This window comes from Diplotaxodon limnothrissa, linkage group LG2 (genome assembly GCF_057381915.1).
Source record: "Diplotaxodon limnothrissa isolate DT_005_m linkage group LG2, D_limnothrissa_male_GT1.1, whole genome shotgun sequence".
Taxonomy (NCBI): domain Eukaryota; kingdom Metazoa; phylum Chordata; class Actinopteri; order Cichliformes; family Cichlidae; genus Diplotaxodon; species Diplotaxodon limnothrissa.
In genome coordinates this window covers 3,141,451-3,167,170 of record NC_140597.1, presented here as the reverse complement: position 1 = coordinate 3,167,170, position 25,720 = coordinate 3,141,451, and the positions used below count along the sequence as shown (strand labels likewise).

Below are 25,720 nucleotides of genomic sequence, written 5' to 3'. Positions count from 1 at the left end.
TCAAATAAGTGGTGACTTTGACAACCTAGAAAGGATCCCATCATTGCTGCAATGAGCACAAGCTGCTTTGGAGAGCTTCCATTATTCAGTGAGCTGCTCTTTCCTCGTTTAACTTCCAGTGAATGGTACCATTGTCATTAGTGAATGGTACCATTGTCATTAGCCCTTTGTCTTCTTTTTCCCATAGTTCCTACTCTTCTATATCTCCTCTCTGTTTAACTTTCCGTAGCTATCTGGTCCAAGTTAACAGCTTGCAAAGGCAGTCTTGTACAAAGACCAGTTTTGGTGTCTATCGATGATTTCCCTTAATAAAAGTTTTGAATGTTGCATAGCTGTGTGGCCCCTTTGATTGACAAATGTGCTGACATAGGGAGCTGAAGCTGGATCCCGTCTGCTATCTGCTACTCAACTGGACTTTTTAACTATGTTTGTGCTGTTGGTGCCTTTGGAGCATTTTAATGGGACTGTCTGACAAATATTACCTTGAGGTACAGACTATCCAAGAGCTTTGGAGTTTCACTTTTCATTTGTCATTTTATTTTATTTTTGCTTGATTTTATTGATCTGCCACTCAGCACTAATAGCAGACTATTGTCATGAAATCAATATCCTTAGTATCCTTATTTTCCTATTATATTGTTTTATGTACTTTTATAATAAAGGCTTGTAGAGCAAGGCCACTTTTAACTCCCAAACTAAGTGCTCAGCCAGACTGAAAAACAGGAAGTTTTAGTGCACAGCCATATTACAGTTTTTCTCGATTGCTTAAACACTATAACCAGGCCTCTAAACTAAAATTTCAAAACCGTAACGCTATTGTTCAAAAAGCTCACCCATTTCCCTGAACTATAAACACTATTCCCTGCTTTGACACATGACTCAAATTTGGTGAACTGTTACTGCAAAACTCTACACACAAATCCCTACATTTTACAGTGCTTACACCATGTAGTCATTTAGAAAGCACTAGCATGCAATAATGTTAACTTACAGTTTTTTCTGATTGCTTAAGCACATTTTTTGTAACTATTGGCTAATTTAGCAAAACTCTACACACAAATAAAACAACCTGTCACCCAATAATCAAAACATTGTAGTTCTCTTGCAAAAGCAAACACAGCTAGATTAACTCCTCACACCTTTGTAAAAATGGTGTTTCCATATCAAACAGTACACACAAGCCATCATCTACTAAGCACACAATGCGCCAACTGCACACTGATGGTATGAATTCAAAACACATCTGGCGTTTGCCTTCCCTGTGCACAAGGTAGGCTATGTCAGTTTGAGCTCATACTTCTGTCATAGATCCATAAGCATAGAGGGATCCAAACTTCAAGTACTGGTGTTTATTCAAACACATCAAAACAAACACAAGTGTTTATTTCCAAGTATAGGATTATTTGCAACCGCCATAATGACTATATGGGTTACGTGGTCTGCAGTGAACATGCTTCCTCTGCCCCCTCCTCGTCTTCCTCTTGCTCCTCCTTGTCCTTGTCGTCCTCTTCATCCTACTTCTTCACCTCCACGTCCTCTTCCTCGGCCTCCTCTACTTCTCACTCTTTCTGCTCCCTCCATTGTACTCCGCACACACAGCTTACCTGTATTATAGTGCTTAGGCTGATTGCAAAGTGAACTAATTATCTAAGAAAGTTTTCACATGTGAAAGTGTGCCAGACAGTTGGCAGATTAGTGTTAATGATAGCCATACATGTGTATACTTTTGCTAGGAGTGTGTTGGAAATTTGGTAATTGAGTGTTGTGCAGTGAATTGTGCCTACAGTTTTGCAAAGTGTGTGTTACAAAATTGCAAACTGAGTGCAAAGCAGTTTTTGTGCTTTTAGTTTTGCAAACTCAGTGAGTGGTTTTGCTATAAGTCTGAATAGTTTTAGAGATTGTGCTACAGGAATCACAGTTAGGGTTTAAGCATTCGGTAAAAACTGTAAGTCAGCATAGCTTGAGCTCAATTAGCACACAATTAACCAGGTGGAAACACTAGGAGTCAAAATTTAGCAAACACCAATCAGAACCTGCGATGGATAGATAAAAGGGCCAAAGTCAGCTCATTCAGGTTTGAAACAATGGATCCAAAGAGATGCAAAGGAAGAGGACGTGGTGGAGAAAGAGGACATGGTGAAAGAGGAGGACGTGGTGGAAGAGGAGGAGGAGGTGGTGAAGGAGGAGGACGTGGTGGAGGAAGAGGACATGGTGAAAGAGGAGGACGTGGTGAAAGAGGAGGACGTGGTGGAAGAGGAGGAGGAGGTGGTCTAGGACAACAGGGAGGAGGGAGAGGTGGAGGAGGACGTGGTGAAGGAGGTGGAGAACGACGGCGACAAGGAAGGGGAAGAGCAAGGGCAACAAGACAGTCAGTCTCGGATGAAATTCGAGCCACTTTAGTTGACCATGTCCTTGTCCATGGGATGACTATGAGGGAGGCTGGGCAACGAGTACAACCAAATTTGAGTCGCTTCACTGTTGCCTCCATCATCAGAACCTTCAGGGAGGAAAACAGGTAGGTGTACTTGCAGTAAGACTGCTTTGTACAGTAACGTTTAAGTTACTGAACTTATGTGTCTTGAGTTTCAGTATGTTTCCATTATTTGCCTGTGAAATGAATGTGTGACAGTTACAGTAATGAGTGCTTCTATTTTTGTAGGACACAGAGACGACCACCTGGTGGAGGCAGGTTAAGGCTTTTGTCGGAGGAGCAAGAGAGGGAACTTGTAAACATGGTAATTGCAAATAATGTAATCCGCCTGCAAGAGATTCAAAGGAGAGTGATTGAGGATGATCATCTTTTTCGAGGCATAAATGCCATCAGCCTCTCCACAATTGACCGCATCCTCCGAAAGAATCAATTCCGGATGAAACAGGCATACCGAGTCCCTTTCGAACGAAACTCTGACAGAGTGAAAAACCAACGTGTGGAATATGTTCAGGTATGAGTTTTGATACTGTATAAAGTATTGTGTACCATCACAGCATGGCAGTTTATGCTGCCATTTCAGCACTCTTGAACTGTGGTTCAGGGTACCGATTGACTCTACTGTGTTATGTGTTTTGCAGAGAATCTTTGAGATTGAAGGACGGCCTGTTCCCCATGAAATAATCTTTGTGGATGAGGCAGGTTTTAACCTGACCAAAAGAAGGAAAAGGGGGAGGAACATAATTGGCCATCGGGCTATTGTAAATGTCCCTGGTCAGCGTGGGGGGAATGTCACTATGTGCGCAGCCATCAGCCAACGAGGGGTACTCCACCGCCATGCCGTACTAGGACCCTATAACACTATGCTTCTCCTTGCTTTTCTTGATGGTTTAAGACAACATATGTTCCAGCTGGACTACAGGGAACCAGCACAGCCAGAGCAGCCTCACTACGTTGTTGTGTGGGATAACGTCAGCTTCCATCGCGCTGCTCTGGTTCGTGACTGGTTTACCAATAACCCAAGGTTTTCTAATATCTTTCTGCCTGCATACTCTCCCTTTCTAAACTCGATAGAGGAGTTATTTTCGGCATGGCGGTGGAAAGTGACCGAGAACCTTATGTCCATGTTCACCTCCTTCAGGCCATGGAAGAGGCCTGCCTAGACATATCAGTAGATGCATGCCAGGGGTGGATCAGGCATGCAAGAGGATTTTACCCCCGCTGCCTGGCTGGGGCCAATATAGCCTGTGATGTGGATGAGATTCTCTGGCCTGACCCAGACCAAAGACAAGATGCTGAGGTGGGATAATGTTTCTGGTGTGTGTTGTACTGTATAGTACATGAATGACAATGTGCCACTGTACATACATTGGTTGCGTCTTTTGTGTTTATCATGTGACAAGGGTTTTGAAGGGGAGAACCATAAGCAACCTATTTGTTTTGGAACTATTGTTTTGAATTAATTGTACCAGTGTGCAAAACTCTGTTGTAGTGTGTGTGTTTTTGAGGGCTTGTGTTTGATGTCTGAGGGCAAAGTTTGGTTTTTCAGCAAGAGTGAATAGTTTTGGGTGTAGAGCTTCATTTTGACCTGGAAATAGGATGTTTGGGAAATTGAGTGAGATGTTATGGATTTGTGTTTACTGTTGTGAGGATATGAGGCGTAGTTTCAGGAAATGTGTTTTAGCAATCGAGAAAAACTGTAATAGATAAGACACTGAAATGAGGAACTTGCCATATAAGCAATGTTTGAGAATGTGTGACGTGTAAAGTACCAAAATAAAACCTATATGAGGCACAGTTTATGATTCTAATGTTAGAGCTCTTGCAACTGGCGTTTGAGCTGTGCAGGAGTCTCTCTCTTCTGGAAGATGATTGAATAAAAGAAATATCAATATTTTAACACACTATGAGTCGGTTTTCTCTGTTCTGTCATGGGGACAAAAGAATCGGGATTTAATACTATGCAGCCGATGTGTCTGAAGTCCTTGATGTGTTTCTGGACAACTTAAAACTCTCCTTTACTGACAAAATGGTTTGTCATTACTAGAGACATCTCAGTGCAGAAAGGTTGAGATAAGATATTTCAATAACTGGTAATTCCATATCTCCACAGTTTGGTTCTGAACTCGGTTCTGCGAGATGACAACACATACCCCCATAGTGTGGGTTTATCAGAGACTACCTAAGAAATTTGGGAGAGGAGGTTAGAATGGCCTGCCTGCAGTCCTGACCAGCAGTTTGTGACCAAGCAGACCAGCACGAGTATGAGGTGCCAGGCTGTTATGGTTCAATTCAATTTGATCTTATTTATATAGCACCAAATCACAACAACAGTCACCTCAAGGCTCTTTATATTGTAAGGTAGACCCTACAATAATACATACAGAGAAAAACCTCAAAATCATATGACCCCCTATGAGCAAGCACTTTGGCGACAGTGGGAAGGAAAAACTCCCTTTTAACAGGAAGAAACCTCCAGCAGAACCAGGCTCAAGAAGGGGCGGGGCCATCTGCCGCTACTGGTTGAGGGTTGTGGTTGTGTATGCTACTGACGCCTGTCTGTTCAATGAATAACTTGCTGAGCTGCAAACATGCCTTTTTAATTCAGACTTCAGTCATCCAATCTAATGACAATAAAAGAGTCAACAGCAGAATAAGCTGTTTGTCATTATCAGAGGAGATTTGGCAAGTTTTTCATGGGCACAACCCACCTGCTGCTCAACTCTGCTGCTCAACCCCTTAATGCCTTTTCTTTAGAAATGTTGGACCATTTGAGGGCAAATAAACAACCATTCCAATGGTATAAAACCAAAACCTTACATTTTGTACTGTGTGTAGTATATAATGCTTAAATATAACAAAATAAAGAAATAACAAATAATATTCATGCAGAGTCCTGAAAAAAAACGCTAGACTTACAAGTGCATTTAAATACTTCTCACAGTGATCCTGCAACAATGTGCCCTTCATTAGCTGAAGGACTGTGAAGGGACTCTGGTGAAGAGAAGGTTTCCCTCTGTGTCCTTATAAATGTTGTCAAGTGGCCAGCTATGACCTGATTAGCTGGCCAAGGTGTGTGTGTGTGTGTGTGTGTGTGTGTGTGTGTGTGTGTGTGTGTGTGTGTGTGTGTGTGTGTGTGTGTGTGTGTGCGCGCGCATGTCCTCCCTGCAGTAAAGCGCATTTTATTGGAGTTAACACTAAGGTCAAATAAAGCAGATTTATTTCTATGGATTACTAGCACTCTGCTAGCCAGTCCATAAAACAGAAACCAATCACTGACACACACACACTCACTCACACGAAGGACTGTGCGGCAGAGATATCATTGCTACTGTGTGAAAGAGCCACTATGAGAATAAAGTGTTATGTTTAGCCATTTTAGCCCTGAAGACCCACAAAGACCTTAAAGTGATTCCAGCTTTTTAAAGTAGGACAGCCTCTCTCATCACCTCACAACCTTTTCATTTTTACTCTTCTGCTGGTACACACTGTCAGTGTTTTGTGCAGAAATCCATTTGCAAGTCCTTTTCATGGCTTTTTTATGTGTTACTTCAATACAGTGCAACACTGTGGACACTGGAGTTGGATGTTTGCTGAAATATGATGATTAGGGTAGAATCATATTTTTAATATCCACTTATTGCTAAAGACTTTCAGATTTTCTGAGTTTCTGAAGGATATGAAAAAAACAAGTGAATAAGATTATTATTATTATTATTATTAGGTTGAATCAAACACAGAGGTAGGTTGCAACAAACCAAGTGACACAAAATGAATATGGCACATGTCCATTTTCAGGTCAGGAGCTAAGTAGGATTGTTGTATAGCAGCTGTGCAGCTGTGATGAATGATTAATTGATTTTCAATTAAGAGCCGCAAAAATGGTGCTTCTAAACTTTGAGTTGCATCAGCTTCTAGATTTTTCTTTCTTTGTCAAGAGCACGATAGCTCATAAAAATTGATCTGCTGGTCATCTATGCATGTGCATGTGTGGTCAGCAGTTTGAATGTCTTTGTTATACCAAGCACAACTACAAAAAGCCTCATACCCAGAGACTAGAAATATTATTGAGACGAGGAATAAAAGCCTTAGAGACAACCTTTTTTAGTGATCTTGTAAAAGAAAAGCTGTCTCGGACATCGTGGACATCTGGCATGCTATTTAGGGAACTGATGGACTATTCGGACCACGACTGGGATCTTATTAATCTGATTTAGTAAGCACGCTTTCTGACAATATGGAGACTCCATGGTTAAGAGAATGTGAAGGCGTAGTATCGATACTTTTAAAACGTCTTGATCATTGAGCCAGAGTTACTTATGCCATGTTCATGCTATATGAAATATGTGATAGAAATCCAAGAGAAGCTCAATAGGTTTTATTTTCAGTCATCCTACCACCTTCCACAGTATTTATTTCAAAGGCAGACAGTGTCTTTGGCTAAACTAACTGCTTGAGAACACACAGAGAGAGAGAGAGAGAGAGAGATCACTGAGCTGTGACTTCCACCAATAAAAACTCATCTGGCTCCACAGCTTCACTCCAGCCGTGGGGTTTCCACAGGGATCACTAAAATGACCTTCAGTCAGGTGGGGAAGCAAAGGTGAAGTCTCCCTTCTGTCAATCTGAATCTGCCCGTCAGTCCATTCATCCATACTTTGAAACAATTTAATTTAAAACAAAAGTTTCCAAAATTCAGAAATGACAACATGACAAACCTACAGAATAATGAGCAATATAATACGAATAAGAGTCGCTGACTTCAGTCTTTGTTACGCTTGTTCAGCATGAATATGTCACAAATAATGCTGAATTTCACAACTGAGGCAGTTTGAAAAAATAACATCCACTGTGTTATTTTCCATCCGTCATGACTTTTTTAGATTTTTGATAGAATAAGCCAGCCAGAGGAGTCAGAGTTTACACTGTGAGCACAGCAAACATCCAAACCTGCCCATAAGGCCTCCGGACGAAAATAAAGATCACTAGAAGAGTGCTTTTACTGTGAAGGGACAAATACAATTAAACCTCTAACAGTTGATTCCTGCAGGTTTATAGATAGTTTTATACCATCAGGGATAAGAAGATTCCCCAAGAGTTTCACTGCAAACATGCATGATTATAGGCAAATATATGTTTGTTTGCTTGGATTTCTTTGTTCTGTTTTGTTTTTTGATTGTCTGTTTATTTAAAAGCTAAACGTATCTTTCTTTCTGCTAAAAACTCCCAGTTTGAAGTCTCAGACCAAAGCCAAGACAACCAGGTAGATATGATCACGGTTGTTTTCTCGGTTTCCTTACAGTTTTTTCTGATTGCTTAAGCACATTTATTGTAACTATTGGCTAATTTTGCAAAACTCTTCACACAAATAAGAAAACCTGTCACCCAATCATCAAAACATTGTAGTTCTCTTGCAAAAGCAAACACAGCTAGATTAACTCTTCACACCTTTGTAAAAATGGTGTTTCCGTATCAAACAGTACACACAAGCCATCATCTACTAAGCACACAATGCGCCAACTGCACACTGATGGTATGAATACAAAACACATCTGGCGTTTGCCTTCCCTGTGCACAAGGTAGGCTATGTCAGTTTGAGCTCATACTTCTGTCATAGATCCATAAGCATAGAGGGATCCAAACTTCAAGTACTGGTGTTTATTCAAACACATCAAAACAAACACAAGTGTTTATTTCCAAGTATAGGATTATTTGCAATCGCCATAATGACTCTATGGGTTACTTGGTCTGCAGTGAACATGCTTCCTCTGCCCCCAGCATCTGGTCATCTAGCAATTCTGTAAAGTAACAATTTCAGTATTTTTACATCAATGGTATTGGTGTGTTTCTCATTGGCATACGGCAGTGCTACAAATCTTTGTGCGGAGTGACTGTACTAACCGATTCTCATTTCAAGATGTCCTTATGATGTTTGCTACAGTGTAGCGGCTCGAGTTAGGCTGGACCCGTTGGCCAGCTTCCCTCAGGGTCATTCCACGGTTGATTACATGGTCCACTATTGTAGCTCTGATGTCATCAGCAATTCTATTTCTTCAAATTCAAATTTTTTATTTGTCACGTACACAGTCATACACAGTACGATATGTAGTGAAATGCTTGGACAACTGCTCGTGACCTAAAGAAAACAAAAAAGGAAAAGGCTATGAATAAGATAGGAAATAAATATGAAAAATTAAAAAGGGTAAATTTAACTAGGAAGGAATAAAATATAAATTAAGGTTAAAAATGAAATAACTGTACAACACAAATTAGAATGAAGGGTAAATTTAACTGGGAAGAATAAGATAAAATATATAAATTAAAGTTGAAAATAAAATAACTGTACAACAAAATACACAATATAGAACTATATAAGAATGTATGAAGAAATCTAAATATAAATAAATATATACACAATAACAGCAGCTGTACAAGTATTAACCGGAAATGAAGAATATAGTGACCAGTGTTGTGCAAAACCAAAGTCCAGAAAGTCCAGTGTGTGTGTAAGAACCATATGTGTGGGTCAGTACTGTGTGGTGGTGTGATTGAGAGACCGTATCGCCTGCGGGAAGAAGCTCCTCCTCAGTCTCTCTGTGTTGGTCTTCAGGGAGCAGAATCGCTTTCCTGACCTCAGCAGAGAGAACAGTCTGTTGTTGGGATGGCTGAGGTCCTTCACCATCTTCCTGGCCTTGGTCCAGCACCGCCTGCTGTAGATTGAGTGCAGGTCAGGGAGCTCGGAGCGGATGGTGCGCTCAGCTGACCGCACAACCCTCTCTAGAACTCTTCTTACCCTTCCTCTCCCCCCTCCTCATCTTCCTCTCCCCCCTCCTCGTCTTCCTCTTGCTCCTCCTTGTCCTTGTCGTCCTCTTCATCCTACTTCTTCACCTCCACGTCCTCTTCCTCGGCCTCCTCTACTTCTCACTCTTTCTGCTCCCTCCATTGTACTCCGCACACACAGCTTACCTGTATTATAGTGCTTAGGCTGACTGCAAAGTCAACTAATTATCTAAAGAAGTTTTCACATGTGAAAGTGTGCCAGACAGTTGGCAGATTAGTGTTAATGATAGCCATACATGTGTATACTTTTGCTAGGAGTGTGTTGGAAATTTGGTAATTGAGTGTTGTGCAGTGAATTGTGCCTACAGTCTTGCAAAGTGTGTGTTACAAAATTGCAAACTGAGTGCAAAGCAGTTTTTGTGCTTTTAGTTTTGCAAACTCAGTGAGTGGTTTTGCCATAAGTCTGAATGGTTTTAGGAATTGTGCTACAGGAATCACAGTTAGGGTTTAAGCATTCAGAAAAAACTGTAATATACTAGGACTCTGTCATCACTCTTTTCACTCTCTTCTCTTTTTTCTACACACACACACACACATATATATATATATATATATACATATTTCGTGTTATAACTTTATTTTACCAATTACAATATTGCCTTTGTAGATTGTTGCTACACTGATTCAATCCTGTCATTAGAAAAGAGTGGTGGAATTGAAATAAATTAAATATAAATGGATAAAGGTGAGAAAATAGGGTAAGAGACAGGCAGAGAGACACAGAGGGAGACAGCGAGTTTAATGATTCCAGATGAGCTGAGTGGTCTGCCTGACAACTGAAATGAACAGGAATCAATAGTGAGAGCGTCTGTCGGCAGCAGATAAGACACACACTCACAATGTTGACTATTAAAGACGACAGCTTGAGATATTACACTATTAGTTATGCTATTTTTAATCAGCTATCATATTTAATTAATTCTTCAGGTCAGATTCTATCTGAGTGTCTAACTGCGAGGTGTGTATGGTGCGAGGGTTCTGCCTCTGTGTGTGAGTGGAGGATGGGGGGCTTTTACCCCTGTAATGGGGAAGAGGAGGAGGGCTAATCTAAAACACAGAACCTTGAAAAGACACAAAATAAAAAAAATGGGAGGAATAGAGGAAGCGAAGAGATGGATAGGAGAAGTATAGCAGCAGAAATAAAGAGAAGATGGGGAAAAAATTCACTGAAGCTATATCTATAACACTAATAAATAAAGCTGTACTGCTCAAGGTTTTGAAATCCAGTGGATTTGGACAGGTGTCCGGTTTGTTGATAGTAGCAGTCCTTATTCTTACATTGTTGAAACCTGTTTTAAAGTATTACTGTTTTCTGTCAGGCCCTTCAAACTTTGAGAGGCCTCATTTAGATAGTGATAATGTAAACTCACAAGTGTGACTACACGGCGTATAGCAGCTCTGATCACTGGCACTAATGTACACAATTATTCTGACTGATATTACGATCAGCAATAATCAAATTAGTGCAGCAAATCTCAGATCCAGTCTGGAGGCTCTACGCTGAAAGACCAGCTCCATGAACATTATGTTTATGCAGAGCCAAAGCCAGTGGACACAGTGGAAGGAGGGAGAGATGAAAGTTGTGGGTGTGATGAAAGCCTCCGTGTCACACCACACCTTGCTCTGACCAGCCACCGGCATGAGATCAGGCAGCTCAAGCTGCTAATTATAGTAATTATGATTCATTACCGGCTGAGATTAATTTAATAAAGAGGAGGCTGAGCAGAGCTCATTAACCTTCATTAGAATAATTATAGACACAAGACACACACATGCTCACATACACGTGCGTGCTGACTGTTAATCGGGAAGGGGAGTTCTCCCATAGCATCTGTTGGCCCACACTGTGGAAAGTGGGACTACCACTGCATGTGTGTGTGTTTTCTGTTCGTTCTGTCATAGTGAGAAGCAAATTAGCATCATAGCAATAATAAACAGAAAGGACACATATTTTGCAAATTGTGCAAATACTACTATACACAACTCCAGTTGATATGGTTATTCTTTTTTGCTGTTTCTCGGGCTTCTTCCTCTCTGAATATAATGGAGCTGCACTACAAATTGCATTAAAGAGATATTAGGGTCAAAGGCCAGAACGCTAGGCACACAGCTCATTACACTCACTGATGTGTGGAACCGGGGTTGGACTGCTCTTAAAACTCATTCTTTTAAGACTTTAGCGGTTAATATTCTTCTAATTTGACATATATGCACCTGAGGTCACATGCAGTGAGGCTGTTTGGCTGGATTTCAAATGCAGAATAAATAATAATAATAATAATAATAATAATAATAATACTGTTCCATATTCACTTGGCTGCATCGCTTCCTCTCTGTAGCACTGTGCAGTGCAGTGGTGCTGCTTTATGCAAATATTTTCCAAGGTAAATAAGCTGCAGTGATGTTTAATATAGTTAATATATTGACCATTTTAAAATAAAGCTATAAAGCCTCAGGGTGGAAGCAGGAAGTAGATCAAATGGGTTCAGCTCTCTGATTGGTTAATCATGTCCCATTGTTTCAGTCATTATTTTACTCAACTTTTAATTTCTTCCTCCCAAGGATCATTGAGCAAGGCAATTACATGGAGCTGACCTTGTGTATTAGGACCGGGGAGGAGGACAGGAAAGATGTCCCGTCACCTCGCTTTCTTCCTTCTTTTTTTTAAATATTTTCCACAACAATATTTTTTTTAAAGTGTGGCGTTAGAGCTTCCATCACCATTGCCCTCTCCTCTGTGGCTGAAAATGAGAGTCAACGGAATATTAAGTCCCTAGTATTAGAATAAACACGTCGTGTGTTAAATCAAAATCCAATTCTGTGGTCTATTATTTTCTGGCATAGTAATGACTGCCAAGGATTAGGAATCAATATTTCACTGCAGCGGGGACATTACCGGCTTTATTCAGGCCGTAATTGAGTTTTGAGAGAGGCCCTGCCCTGGAATCTGCATTAAAGATAAGCGCCCCCTTTCATGTGGATGCACGAGTAAAGTGCGAGCGAGGCGGCGTATTACACATTAGCTATAAATTAGAGCACACGGCTGTTAACCTCCGAACGCTAATGTAACTCGCTGGTTAAGGCTAATTCTAGAACTAATAACTGAGCACTGTGACTGTGTTCCAACTATCTGTACACCTGCTACACCTTTACGTCACCTGTTGGCGAACAAAGCAACATTTCACGAAGCGTCGACCTAAACAATTTAGCGTCGTGAGATCCGCGAGGCGACACCGCGCGCTGTGAAGTGGGGACAGCCAGCGCTCTTCCCGCTCTGTCTCTATTTCTCCGCGTGCTCTGATAGCGAATTGGCCCGGGCCACACAGCACCACCCGCGCGCTTGCAGCCTCGAGATAATAGCCTATTAGTGCAAGTGGGATTAATTTGTAGCCAATTACAACCCGTAGAGTTGAATAAGAATGCATAAATAAGGAGGGAGATGGCGACACACAGGCCTACACACACACACACACGGGGACAAATGTATGGTAGAGGCTCCTCGAGTGGCCTGCTAAAAGCCAAAAACGGAGACAAGAACTGAGAGAGAGAGGGGGGAGAGAGAGGGTTCTTCACTTAACTAATGGGGGAGAGAGAGCAAGCGAGGGGGGAGCAGGCTAGTTTTAACTATTAGAGAGATAGATCAGTCTGTCCCGCCTTCAACTCCTGTCAGGCTTCCAGAGCGCGCAAGGCTGGAGGTCGGAACATCGCGCGCTGTTTATGTGTGCGTGCCAGTACGGGATAACGGCACGGTACGAGACGGACAGACAAAAGATCGCCGGAGACGCTGAGTTGCAGCGGCCGATGTAGAGGATGAAGGCCGGAGAGAACAAGTTTAAAGTTTGACGGAAGCGAGAGTCCAGCTAAAGCTCGTATTCTGCCCAGACTGTCCGGATGCCAATGGAAAACTTTACCTGGGTGAACACACCGCTTGAGACAGAATGCTGACGGGACACATGAACCGGCCTGTGGTGTGAACTTGTTATTTGACATGAGTATCATCCAAGCTCTTTAAAACGACTTGGTGTTGATTTGTTTCTTTAAATTTTCATCTCTAACGGATTGTTATTATATGGGAAAGGGAGAGTAAAGTGATGAACCGGGACAGAGCGGATGGGGTCCAGACCGTGATAAGCCGGGAGAGAGCTGCGGCGGGGCCAGTGACGGACGCCGTGCCACCCGTCATGAGTCGGGACAGAGCGCTACCGGCGCCCAGCGGCGGGGACGGCGTCCAAACTGTGGTGAGCCCGGACAGCGGTGACTTGTTAGACGGAGCCGCCGCAGGGGAGAAGCGGCTCTTCTCCAGCGCGACCGCCGGCGGCAGAGATGCTCAGGCCACGGAGAACCACTCGGAAGCTCCACCGACGAATCCGGTGTTGGCCCCGCCACAGCAGGTAGGCTAATACGGGCACGAGCAAACTTTGTGAAGCGCTACCGGAGCGGTGCGTGACGGTAGCAGCAGACAGTAACGGCAGACTCTCAGGTAGCCTATATAGACCAGCGGACAGGACACAACCGGGACACTGCAGCATAAATAAAGAAGCATCGAGACAGACAGATATTACATTACAGGAAAGAAGGATGGCACGAAAAGTAGCTGGGCGAGCAGAAAAGTAAGAATTCTTAGCACAGGGAGCAGCCGAAGCACCGAAAACGGAAGACGGTTTTTAAAATAAAATTATTTGGTTACTTGGTCCTGTTGTGTAACTGCTATGATTCTTTGTTTTTAAAATGTGGCCCGTGTTGTCAGGTTATGGGTCATATTATGGAGATGAGGCCTTTAATAAAATGCAGCTGGAAAGTGTGATCGGAAAGAGACAAAATAAAAAGTTCTAAATTAAAAGCATTCAAATTCGCTCCCGTAAAGGACACCGACTTTTATTTTGTTATAATTATTATTGCTCTAATTAAAGCTATTAGATTTTTTTCGTTCGTTTCTGAACGAAATTAATTGAATTCAAAATAATTCAAAGTAGGCCTGTTTGTAAAGACGGGCGTTTCTCTATATTTTTTCCATAGACGCGAATTTGTTTATTCTTAAATAAAACGTGATTGTGTTTATTCGCAGCTCTGATTGTGGCATTTTTCGATTAGACTATTCTTATCACCAGTTGTTAATACGCCCCTGGGTCTTTCTCCAGAGGCTCCCTGGGATTATTTAAAGAGAGAATATTAATGTAGGATTATTCATGTCGACATGCTCAAGACTGGCCTCATTAATAAATGGATGATCCTAATCAGGATGTAATGCAGGGAGGGGTGGAAACAGAGTCACTGCACCACCTTTTATCTGTCTTTTACACTTGGCTACCTTTTTGGCTCCACATAAATTATGATATAAAAAGTCTGAACATTTCTACATCACACTGTAAACCTTATGCCCACATGCAGGTTCAAACAATCTGGTAAAGCAGTATTTTACCTTAAGTGTAAGCCTTCCCCTGAACTCACATATTTTCCAACCAATTACGTGTGGAAATGTAAAACTGAAGTTTTAGAAATCTATAGACTGCACTACTTAAAATGGGATTGATTCGTTTTTCTTCTGATAGCCTATTGACCGCTACACAGCCTGCGCAGGAAATGCAGCTGATCTGTGTTCATGTTTGCTTTATGAACACACTTTACCGTCTGTTTTATTGGATGTGATGTGTGCTACCAACACCTAACACTGGGATTTGTCTTTGACTTTAACACTGCTTACTACTAATAGTAATAATAGTAATAATAAAAATAATAATATTTAAAGTGATCATTATTAATATTACAATTAAATATATAGCAGTTAAAATGCGTGGCAAAACGTAATTGTGGGGGGACAAGAAAAAAAAGCAAGTTCAAATAAATTCAGCTATACGGGATAAAAGGCGATGATGTCTTGTTTTTTAACTAAATAAATCGTTCCCATTTGTTACTCTCCAGGGCCCCATCGGGCACCGGACAACTTCTTTCTCCGTGCTGGACATCCTGGACCCCAACAAGTTCACGAGCAACCGGCGACACCAGCTGCAACAACAGCACGTGAGCCACCGCGGCGAGCTCGAGCAGAGCGTGTACGGAGCGGAGAACCGGCGAGGAGGAGCCGGGGAGCGCGAGCCCAGCCTCGAGGCCAGCAAGGGCTACGGTGCAGACGAATACCAGAGCAGTAAGTCTCCGTGGACTTCAAACCAAGTCCATTATCGAATCATTTATTTTTAATTTCCTTTAATTTCCCGCCATTGCGTCAGTAACGTCTTTTCCTTCGGGCAGCTGAATTCAGTCGAACTGCTCCTGTTACGGTTCAAAGTCCCGTTTCCTTAGAAACCACTCTGAATGATTCTGCAACATCCTTTAACGTTTTCAGAAATTTGACCTGTTTTTTTATATGATTAAAATAGGTGTGCGCGCGAGCGTGTGTGCTCGCGCGTTTGTAGTTAGTAATTAGGTTGTTTATTTTCTGTGTCATTCAAATCATATTTATTCTTACCGGTGAATTAACTGATTTATTCATGTATAGTTAAACATACCAACATTAGCCTGAGTGAAACCTAACCAATGTAACCGTTTTACCCCAAATCGAATATAGAGCTTTTCCATTTCTACTTGAATATAGCCCGTTTACGCTATTTATCAATAATACATGTGTTGTGAACACCGCTAGGCTTTTCCGACGGAAGAAAAATGATCCGGAAGAAGGCCTTTCTAATTGTGATCATATTTTAAGGGCACTGCATTGTTGTGTGTGGTTTCACTGTGACCTAAGGATTCTGGTTTTAATTACCCACCAGTTGTTGTTGGGCTTTTGCTTCGTCCGTAAATATTTTCTCACTAAACCCTGATGTCACACAGAAATCTGTGTTCCAGGCCACTTATTCGGTGAAATCTTGTGATGATGTAAGAGATGAGAAAACTACCGAGTACGGACCATTAAAACATGGAAGAATGGGGAGAACGAGCTCTCTGGTTTTAAGTTTAAAACAGCATCTGTTTTTATCTAGAATTAAAAGGAGCAAAAAAGTTAATTGGCTGCAGTTCCTGTGTGTGATCGGTATTATTGGACAGGTGTGCACTAAGTTCATGGACCCCACGTAAACGCAGTAGCTCCAATCAGCTCCGTCTCCTCGATTTCATATTATTATAATATTGGACGTTTTCCTCCTTTTGTCCTCTTTTCTTTGTTTTTTCCGTCACATTTTTATTTTCCTTATTTATTTATTTATTTTTAAATCTCTCATTTGTTTTAATTAAATTTTCCGTACATTTTACAGATTTCAAATCAACAAAATTCTGACTTTATTTTTCAGAAGCAGACACAGGCATATACCCTACATCATAAATAATTATAACTTCGTGATATAGTCGAGCTGGGTTAAAAACAAAAGCTCAAAACAAAAGAAAAAGAAAGAAAACAGTAAAAACATCACAGGAACGCATGCACTGCTGTTGTAGTTTGTATACTATTATTCTGTTTTATTATACTGACTGCCAAAAAGTATCCCAGCACAGTGAAACTAGCGAAATACATATCACGTACAGACTATAATAAATATAGTGGTAACATAAGGCTTTATTTTTAACGACTGTAAAATCAGGCCTTTTTAAAAATAAAAATTTAAATTAGAATCAGTATATGATTAAATGGCTGGCGTGTTTTTGCAAAAACAAACCAAATTATTATTAATTTCTGTTTGTTATAAAATGGACAAGAAACCATCTCACCAAGCATCATGGTTCCTTTATTCTTAATTATTTTTATTAATATAATAATAATAATATTATTATTATTACATATGAGAAAAATGAAAAAGTGGACATTTTATGAGTAAATTACATGTAAAACATAATCTTATTGAGCTATCTTTTCTGCACACCTGTAAACCTGCTTGTTTTTTAAATTTCTCTCAGGTTCTTCTGTCTACATCATCACAGCTAAACTAACCCTTCTGTGTTAGCTTTCATACATATTTTGTCTCTGATTTAATCTGTAAAACTACACAGTCTTACTCCAGATGATCTAACACATGCTCAGTCATTTTTCAGTGGAAATCATGCAGGTGGATTTGTCACTGGTTAATAAATGCTTTTATTTTCTCACTTTTTTTGGGGGGGGGGCGGGCGGTTATAACAATATAATGTCTTACATTATACATTTTTAAAAATATATAATTTAGTATTATTCAAGGTGCAGTTTACTTTTTCTTGCCATTTAAAACTGTTGATGTTGTCGAGATTAAGGACAAAAGGAACAGCATAATTGGGACATAAATATTCAAACCAATAACGTGAAAAAAGCACACACAGTATCTCTCTAACATTAGCAATAAGAGCATTTGCAGGGATGTAAGCACATGTGTGCTGTACATGTTGAGGTGGACTGTGCTCGGTGTTTTCATGACATGTACGTGCACAATGCACAAACTGTATGAAAGCTTAGCGTGAACGTCCAGATCGTTTTTGTCCCTAACGTATAATTGCAGAAAGAGTTACAGTTTCATTAAAGACTAAAGCACCATGTGCTCCTCTGAAGGGCTGACGTAAAAGCAGTCGATTTGCAGCTAAAATATTTAATTGGACATTTAAGAGGTCCAACAATGTCTATTAATGTTTTTCTGCTGATCTGTGGTACCTTAAAATCCACCATATTCCAATGCTCCATTGTTATTTTAGCACACTATTAGTATTCAAACACAATTTCTTTTGCCTGATAATCATCTAGTATATTTTACAGTGCACAGTAATGTACAGTGATCAGTTTATGGTCATTTCATACCTTTTCGTTTCGTCTGAAGATACTGTTTTCAGAACCTTCTTGATCTAATTGCCTTCTTATTTCTGTTGATTTTATCGTTTTATTTCCAAATATTGCCCTCACTCATTTAGCCACAAATGAAGTAAGACACCACAGACTTATGATGCAGTAATCGTGTGATGAGTAAACTCCAGAAAGTGGAGCACATAGCAAAAAATGATGATGGATACCGGATGACACAGTGATTAATACTAATGGAGAGTTGGCAGCTCAGTATCAGCAGCTCATTCTTGCCCTCTGGCTCTTTAGCATTTTACTCAGGTTAGGCTCATGGCTGCTCTGTCTTTGGAAACTTGACGTGTTTATTCATTCAAGATATTTTTAAATTCAACTGCAAGTTTCTGAAGGAAGCGTACAGTGGCCATAATTGGGACCGCAGTTCAACACTCACTGATTATGCTGGGAAGAGACTGTTTTTCCATATAGCAGATAATTAAGATAATTACAATCCTCAGCTACATTTTTAGATTAATTGGCCTACCGTGGCAACGGTAATTATGAGGAGATAGGGGTAAATAGATGGGCCAGTAAACTTAGTACTTAGAAGACCACTGTTTGCTTTATGGCCAGCATTGTTTCTTCTAGCTCTAACCATTTCATAATCCATACCACCAATTTATTACTGCAACCAAGAAGCTGAACCTTAAAGTATTTATTTGAAGCCAAACCTTCTTTGCAGTGAAGAAATAAAAATGTTTCTGATTGTAACTGATGAAATAAGACTTCAGTTTGATATTACAGAAAAGATCAATTAAAAAGCTCTAGTCATTTTATGAAGTCTCCATATTGTGAGCTAACTTGTTCATATGCATATTTGTCAGATGCTAATAATTTGAATTACACAATATTTTGGTATCTTTGTTTCTGTAGCTGTGACATTTGGTACCAAATCTAGTTTAACTGGCTTAACTTGCTAGTGCAGGACCTTGGTTAAACCATGGGTTTTATTTAGCCTGCCTAAATATCTTAAGGTATTGGTAGTGATCCAGGTAGTGAACTACTTACGTAAGCCTAAACATGAGCTTGGTATGCCTTAATCTGAATAAACCACTTCATTAAGCTACTGTGGGCTGTAGAGACAAACCACCTGTACAACCATATAGGATGGAGAATCTGTTGGATGTTACATGTGGCTGAACTCTTTGTTGTGTGCGTTCTTCTAGAGGAGGGCTTTATATACAGAAGTCCGGATGAGGAAGACTTCCACAGATCTGGGACCCCGGACTCAGAGGCTGCAGACGGGCCCTACAGCAGTGAGGAGAGCAGCTCGGCTCTTCCCAGTAATGGAGACAGAGAACTAGGCCAGCACAGCCACCAGGATCCCAGCAGAGACACAAAGACCCCTAACGGAGGCCCCACAAGCCAGATCACCAGTCCCCAAACCAATGGGGGCCAAGGGGCCAAGCCCAAGAGGAAACGCTCTGGCTCAGACTCCAAGTCGGGGAAGCCCCGCAGAGCCCGGACTGCCTTCACCTACGAGCAACTGGTGGCGCTGGAGAACAAGTTCAAGTCCACACGCTACCTGTCAGTGTGTGAGCGCCTCAACCTGGCCCTGTCCCTCTCCCTCACTGAGACCCAAGTTAAGATCTGGTTCCAGAACCGGCGAACCAAATGGAAGAAGCAGAACCCTGGAGCCGACACCTCGGCCCCCACGGGAGGAGCAGGAGGCACGGGAGGCACAGGGGGAGGAGCGGGAGGAGGCTTGGGAAGCCTCAGCCCTCTGAGCCAATCCCCTCCAGTCAGTGGGCATCTGGCCATGCACACAGGCTATGCCGGCCACCATCACCCCCCTGCTGGGAGCCTTGTCCAGCTGCCTTTCCTCACCGCCAGCCACGTCCTGTCTCCCTTCATGCTGGGGACACAGAGTTATGCTGCACCTGCGTTCTACAGCACACACCTGTAGATACACACAAACACACACAGAAGCCCTGACTGAAATGTCCCAGTATGAACTGCAGCACAGCGTTCAGCTCCTCCCCCTTTTTTACTACCGTTTAAAGGCTTTAATTTTATTTTGATAGAATGTTAATATCTTGCAGAACTGTACATAAATCTATGTTCTAGCTCTGAATGCTGTTTTAAACACTGTAATAGACAAATAGTTGATCTCATTGTTTTCTTTTCTAAAGTCTGTAAAAATATTGAATGTTTATTTAAGACTTGAGAATGGCTTGATCTATTGTCAGTACCATGTAACTCCAGCTGTGATCGTTTTCATTTCTTTTATTTATTGAGGTGGTTAACAGTTTCCATAAAATCCTTGGATGTACTGAGTCCTCAGCTCAACATGGTATTGTCCTTTGATATTAAAATGATGACAATTAAACAGAAAAGTATCCCAGTAATGTTTTTTTTTAATAACAGTGAGCTGAAGCGTTGGGTGCTGCAGTGCCTCAGAGGTAAGTAACTTCCATGCAGGGTTTGGGTGTGAAGCTAATCCTGGGCCTGTTGGTTGGTTTGGATATCTGTGAGGTTTCCTGTTTGTCAAAAACAAACCAATAAAAAAATCCAAATGGGAACTGGAAAATATTTATGCGAGGAAGGGGTTTGCAAACAATACAAATCTCAAAAACGATAAAGATAATTACAGTGAAATGACTTTTCTGTCATAGAAATATGAGACGTGACGAATATAACGTCGATTACAATCTTTCGTTAATGTTTTGACAGACAGCACAATAGGCCAATGACAATAAGAATAGCACTGAGCCGAGCCAATCATGTGCCTGGAAAACAGACTGAGCCGCGTGATACGGATAAGTTGAAGTAGTGCGCACGGACCGCAGCGGGAGCCGCACAGCACGTGCAAAGTCCACTAAGAGTGCGCGAGATTTTCTTTTAATAAAAGGAAATTTGAAAATTGAACATTTTAACGAAAACTGGAGCGACAGCGTCACAATGTCACCATTTTTGTTTGTCTCAAAAGACCAGAAAACTGTTGAAAAGAAGCGAGAGTGCAGTGAGAGTTTGCAGTTTTTGCTTCTTTGTCGGACTTTAAATACTGTGCTTGAAGCATGTGCCCAAAGAGCCAGTAACAGGAGCATCTGGAGCAAATCCCTGCTGAACAGAGTGTCGAGCGGCCTTTCTTTAAACATTTCATTATTCCAGATGATTTAGTTTCAGTTCAGCTGAGTGTATGTCCGTTTGTTTATGTTCTCCTTTATTTACATTTGAGCGCCTTTAATTTATAACAATTTTTTTTTTTTTAAATTTTATCTTGTAATGATGTCTACAATATTTATCCGGAAGTGACAAAAATGTTGTATTTGTCTGTTTTTGTAATACTTGAAGCTTTTGATTGGTCAGGATTAAATAGAGCTGTATCATGTTCCACAGGACATTTATGGTCTGACACAAAATGAAAAACATTTAATCAAAATGAATCTTTTATCTTCAGTTAAAAAAATAACAATAAAAAAAATAAATCCAACTTATTTTAGCTCACGAGCCTCAGGAGTGAAAGTCTTCACAGGACTCTGCAGTGTTGGCAAATCGAAGAACATATTTAAGAGGAAACGGCATCAAATCTAGTTGGTTTATCAGTCATCGTTAAGTGTAAGCATCTCTCTGAGTGGGATTCTTTTGTTTCGTGTTATTATCAGAGAAAAGCGCCAGTGTTAGTCTCTGTTGCTTAAAAGGGGAAAGTGCTGTGACAACCAGCCTGCTTTCAAAGTGTTTGTGCTGCTGTTAAATATGAAGAACATGATTCACACACTGCGTATAAAACACGGATCTATAGCCACCCTTACTGTAGGCATGTGTACATTTTTTTCCTCAAATGGCTATTTGCAAAATAGTTTTAGGCATTTCTGCATTGGATGTATTTTTCAGCCCTCCGATCAAAATAGGAACAACAGATGAAGTAGAGTCTGCAGCATGATGTCAAGACATCGACAGGACGCTGACAGTCAACACAGAAGGAGGTCAAATGCTCCAGAAAGACACGCCTCCCGGATATTAATGATAGAAAGCTTCTTAAAAAAAAGCAGCGGCCACCCTTCAGTAGTAGCATTTTTTCATTTAACAAAAAGTGATATAGAGTAGTATTTTTTTAGTTTCACATGAACTTTGCATATTCATGCAGCGTCTGTCAGCTAGCATGCCTCCATCACTTTCTGCAGTCACTCCACTGCAAGAGGCCACACGTGTTTCAAAGGTGCGTTGATATAATCCCTGAATAATTTGTGCAGCGTGTCCGGGTGCAGTGCATATCACTTTGACTCCCACAACATCCCATCCTGAACTTAAATTGCTTCATATAGAATACCAAGTTAGAAGACGGTACTCTGTGCACTCATCCAGTAGCTTAACAATCTACAGCCAATCATATGAAACTGCTTAGAGCAACTGAAGTTCTAGTTTGGTTAATAGTTTAACTTGAAAAAGCTGTGTTGAGGTTTGGGTTCAGATCTCAGCACAGCTTAAACAAAAGTGTTGATACACATTTGGCAGCACAATTAATGCTTGAAGCTATATTATCACAGTTTTTCCCCACAAACTGGTATAAATGAAACAAGCCCAAAACAGATAAATTAGTGTGTGTGGGCGTCGTGTGGGAGTGACTGACTTTTAGAGCTACAGCTCCTTGTTTCAGCACACCTGTCAATCACGGCAGCCACACCCCTGATTTAAGCTTTCCAACTGTCACGAAGGAGGAACCCGCTGTTATGCAGCAGGCTGTAAACATGTTCCGTAGTTTTTGCTGTAAACTGGACGTTTTAACATGACGGTCATTGAGGACTCACAAATTTTTTTTAACCAGGATCAAGTGGCCACTAGAGGAGCTGCAGGTTTTAGCATTTCTTATTAATAATGGTAATAATAATAATAATAATAATAATAATAATAATAATAATAATAATAATAACCAGCAATAAAATGATAGCTGATGTTTGGACAGGTGTGGATCCCAGAATCATTAGATTTGTTATGTCATCATTGCAAAAGTACCGACTGAATAACACGTTCCACGTGCCTGTTAGACAGCACAAAGGAACAACCATGTTCTGCATAGACAAAATTGCCGCCTTTATGGATAATATAGAAGTCCAAGGGATTTAATGACGCTGAAACAGTCCGGAGTGAGGTGGTAGGACAGGCTAAGGAAGTCTGTGTGAGTGTTTCAGGAACGGCATGTCTGCTGGGGAGGAGTGCTGGTGGATCCTCGTGGCATCAGATCAAGGCAGCAGCAGCAAGCAGTGAAGCCTGGAGAGGCAGAGCAAATCATGGATGAGATGAGGCTTTAAGGTGTCCCATGGGAGGCCAGGACCAACCCTACAAAATCCACAATCAGAAGTCAGCGGAGTACAAGTTCCAACCATTCATCCATCCTCTCCTGCTTATCCAGTACAGGTTTAATGGGGGCTGCAGCCTATCCCAGCTGTCATAGGGCCAGAGGCAAACACAGAACACTCACACTCACACTTACAGCCTATTAAACTGACCCCATGTAAGTCTTTGGACTGTGGGAGGAAGCCAGAGAGAACCCATGCAGACATGGGGTTCTCCACACAGACACGCTGACGATGTGACCCCAGAACCTTCTGTGACACAACAGTGCCAACAACGCCACGTTGCCCCTACCAGGCATCATTAGTTGTGCTATGAGAAATGTAGGATCTTGTGTTACTGAAGCTAAATTATTTAGTTTCAACCATTTGTGAAAAAACATTCTCTGTAAGACGTGTAATTTGATGGAAATGCATAACTGAGCTGTGAGCTCTTCATTAAGTGCAGAGAATCACAGATCACAGAGAAAAGATGCAAATCATTTTTCTTAAGCTGCAGGATGTCTGCTGTTCTCGTGATGTCACTGCAATGTAAACCAAATATCACCTGTCTTTTCAATATAGTGTTGCAAATATATATTTATTTACTCCCCTTAGTTGCCACTTATTCCTAAAATAGCTTCACAGGAGAACTTTCCCACAGTCAGTGTTGTTGTGTTCAATGAATCTCGTTTGAAAGGACAGAAAAAAGGCAAAAATGTAACAAGATGCAGGTTTACAATTTTATTCTCACTAAAACACATTTGAAACCTGTCAGTCGCACAAAACACCGACGTAATAAGAAAGCGTAAAAGTCAGCTGATCACTAGCTTTAGCTTCAGCTGCCACAGAAGTGATATCATATGAAACAACTTTCATGTCCTGTATCGAGCATCAGCTTTGAGGTAGAACACACAGAATCCTTTATCATCATATTTCCCAGCAATTATTGAAACACTTCTTCTTTCATTACAAAGAAACAACAACTCTGGACCCTTAACATTTCACCTTTATTGTACAAAACTGTGGATCAGGTTTGGCGATTCAGTCTTCCAGCTTCCGCCTCCTTCACTGTTCCTACAGAGTCCGCCTCATAAGCTCAACTACAAATACAAAAAGTTCCAATTTGAAATGTGACAATGCATTCTTTAGCTCCTTGTTTCCCTGAATCTCTACAAGAGGTGGAGACATAAAAGAGACATATAAATAACAAACGATAAACGCAGGAGCGGTCGGGGGCTGAAAGGTTACTGAGAGCAACGCTCCACCCGTCTGACTTCAGTTAAAGGCACACGAGCTTAGTTGAGAGCATAGTTGAACTGGTTGGAGAACTTGTCGTGTTTCCTCTTGTCGGCCTTATTCATCACCTGAGCCACTCGTCTCAGGGAACTCCTGAAGGGAGGGAGAACAGAGCAGGGAGGAAATGAGAAGGATTGATGGGAAAAATCCAAAGAAACAACAACTTTAAGCCCAGGAGCTAAAACCCATTCTGCTCATCTCTAGCTCCATATTTCTACTCTTAGACTGTGATACTTGCCTCCACAGTTTAAAAAATAATGAATCATTGGTTATTTTATGGACTTGGTCTAGGCCTTGGACTAAGAGCACTTTGAGAATCAACTCGATGGTGCAAAAATAGAATTTCATTTCCATCACAGTGTCATCTGTGGATTTGTTTTGTAGATTTGGTGAAAGAAAACAAATGATGTGTTTCTTGTGATATGATGCTAGTAAGTGCCTAAAATACACTGATTAATTGGGTCTTAGCTAGCCTACCCATAGATGACACTTTAGCAGTGAGGTGCCTTTTTGAGGCCTGTGTTCAGTGGCTTAACTTTATTTAACTCGATGTACGCCACACTGTTTTGTCTATGACAAAGTTTCCATCTTTTAGTTAGTTGGTTGTTTCCAGTTTCACCAAGCACTTAGCTCCTACACTCAGAGAATCATCTAGAAGCTGAAGTTAGCATCCGTACTTGTTAAAGACTTTCTTCTCTAGTCTGCAGCGGGACGTGTTGCTGCTCTGCTTCAGGTCGCTGAGGTGGGGGTATTTCTTCTTCTTTCCTTTCCCTTTTTTACCGCCCAGCCGCTCAGAACCCAGGTCCTCTCCTGTTGCTGCCTCAATGTCTCGCATCAACTCTGCATCTCGCCAATCTGCAACAGAGAGACCAATGTTACTCTGCTCCTGGAGGACGTTTAGGATTCTCCCGCTCTTCATCGCACCTCATTCAGAGAGATGAAGAGGCGTGGCACTTTTGTCTATATAATCCAGCAGTGCGGTGCAAAGATCTGCCAGGTGGAACAGAGAGAGCTGCCGCAACAGTGGGACAAGATCAGAGGTCCTGAGAAAACTATGAAAACTTTTTTCATTTCAGCTGAGATTTGTTCTGTGCAGCAACA

The 25,720-nt window shown here is 41.2% G+C and overlaps 2 protein-coding genes across 2 annotated transcripts in view; one reads left to right on the top strand and one right to left on the bottom strand.

The window, feature by feature from the left end:
- Nucleotides 1–13,359: 13,359 nt before the first annotated feature.
- nkx1-2b (NK1 homeobox 2b) lies at nt 13,360–19,956 on the top strand. Its single transcript, XM_085365727.1, has 3 exons — nt 13,360–13,659; nt 15,188–15,410; nt 19,217–19,956. Exons 1-3 carry the CDS (start codon nt 13,360–13,362, stop codon nt 19,954–19,956), a joined length of 1,263 nt encoding a protein of 420 aa, XP_085221853.1.
- A 4,292-nt stretch (nt 19,957–24,248) lies between these two features.
- uvssa (UV-stimulated scaffold protein A) overlaps nt 24,249–25,720 on the bottom strand; it is a 36,793-nt gene continuing 35,321 nt past the window's right edge. Inside the window, exons 14-15 of the mRNA XM_085365714.1 lie at nt 25,297–25,474; nt 24,249–24,712 (exon numbers count right to left, since the gene is read on the bottom strand). Of these exons, the coding sequence (XP_085221840.1) occupies nt 24,619–24,712; nt 25,297–25,474 (272 nt within the window). The 3' untranslated portion in view covers nt 24,249–24,618. The remainder of the gene's footprint in view (nt 24,713–25,296; nt 25,475–25,720) is intronic.

What these genes read in the sequence shown, in the direction of transcription:
- nkx1-2b (XM_085365727.1), top strand. Translation starts at nt 13,360, where the DNA reads ATGAACCGGGACAGAGCGGATGGGGTCCAGACCGTGATAAGCCGGGAG. An exon ending in TGTTGGCCCCGCCACAGCAG is followed by an intron (nt 13,660 to 15,187) that starts GTAGGCTAATAC and finishes GTTACTCTCCAG; the next exon opens with GGCCCCATCGGGCACCGGAC. An exon ending in TGCAGACGAATACCAGAGCA is followed by an intron (nt 15,411 to 19,216) that starts GTAAGTCTCCGT and finishes GCGTTCTTCTAG; the next exon opens with AGGAGGGCTTTATATACAGA.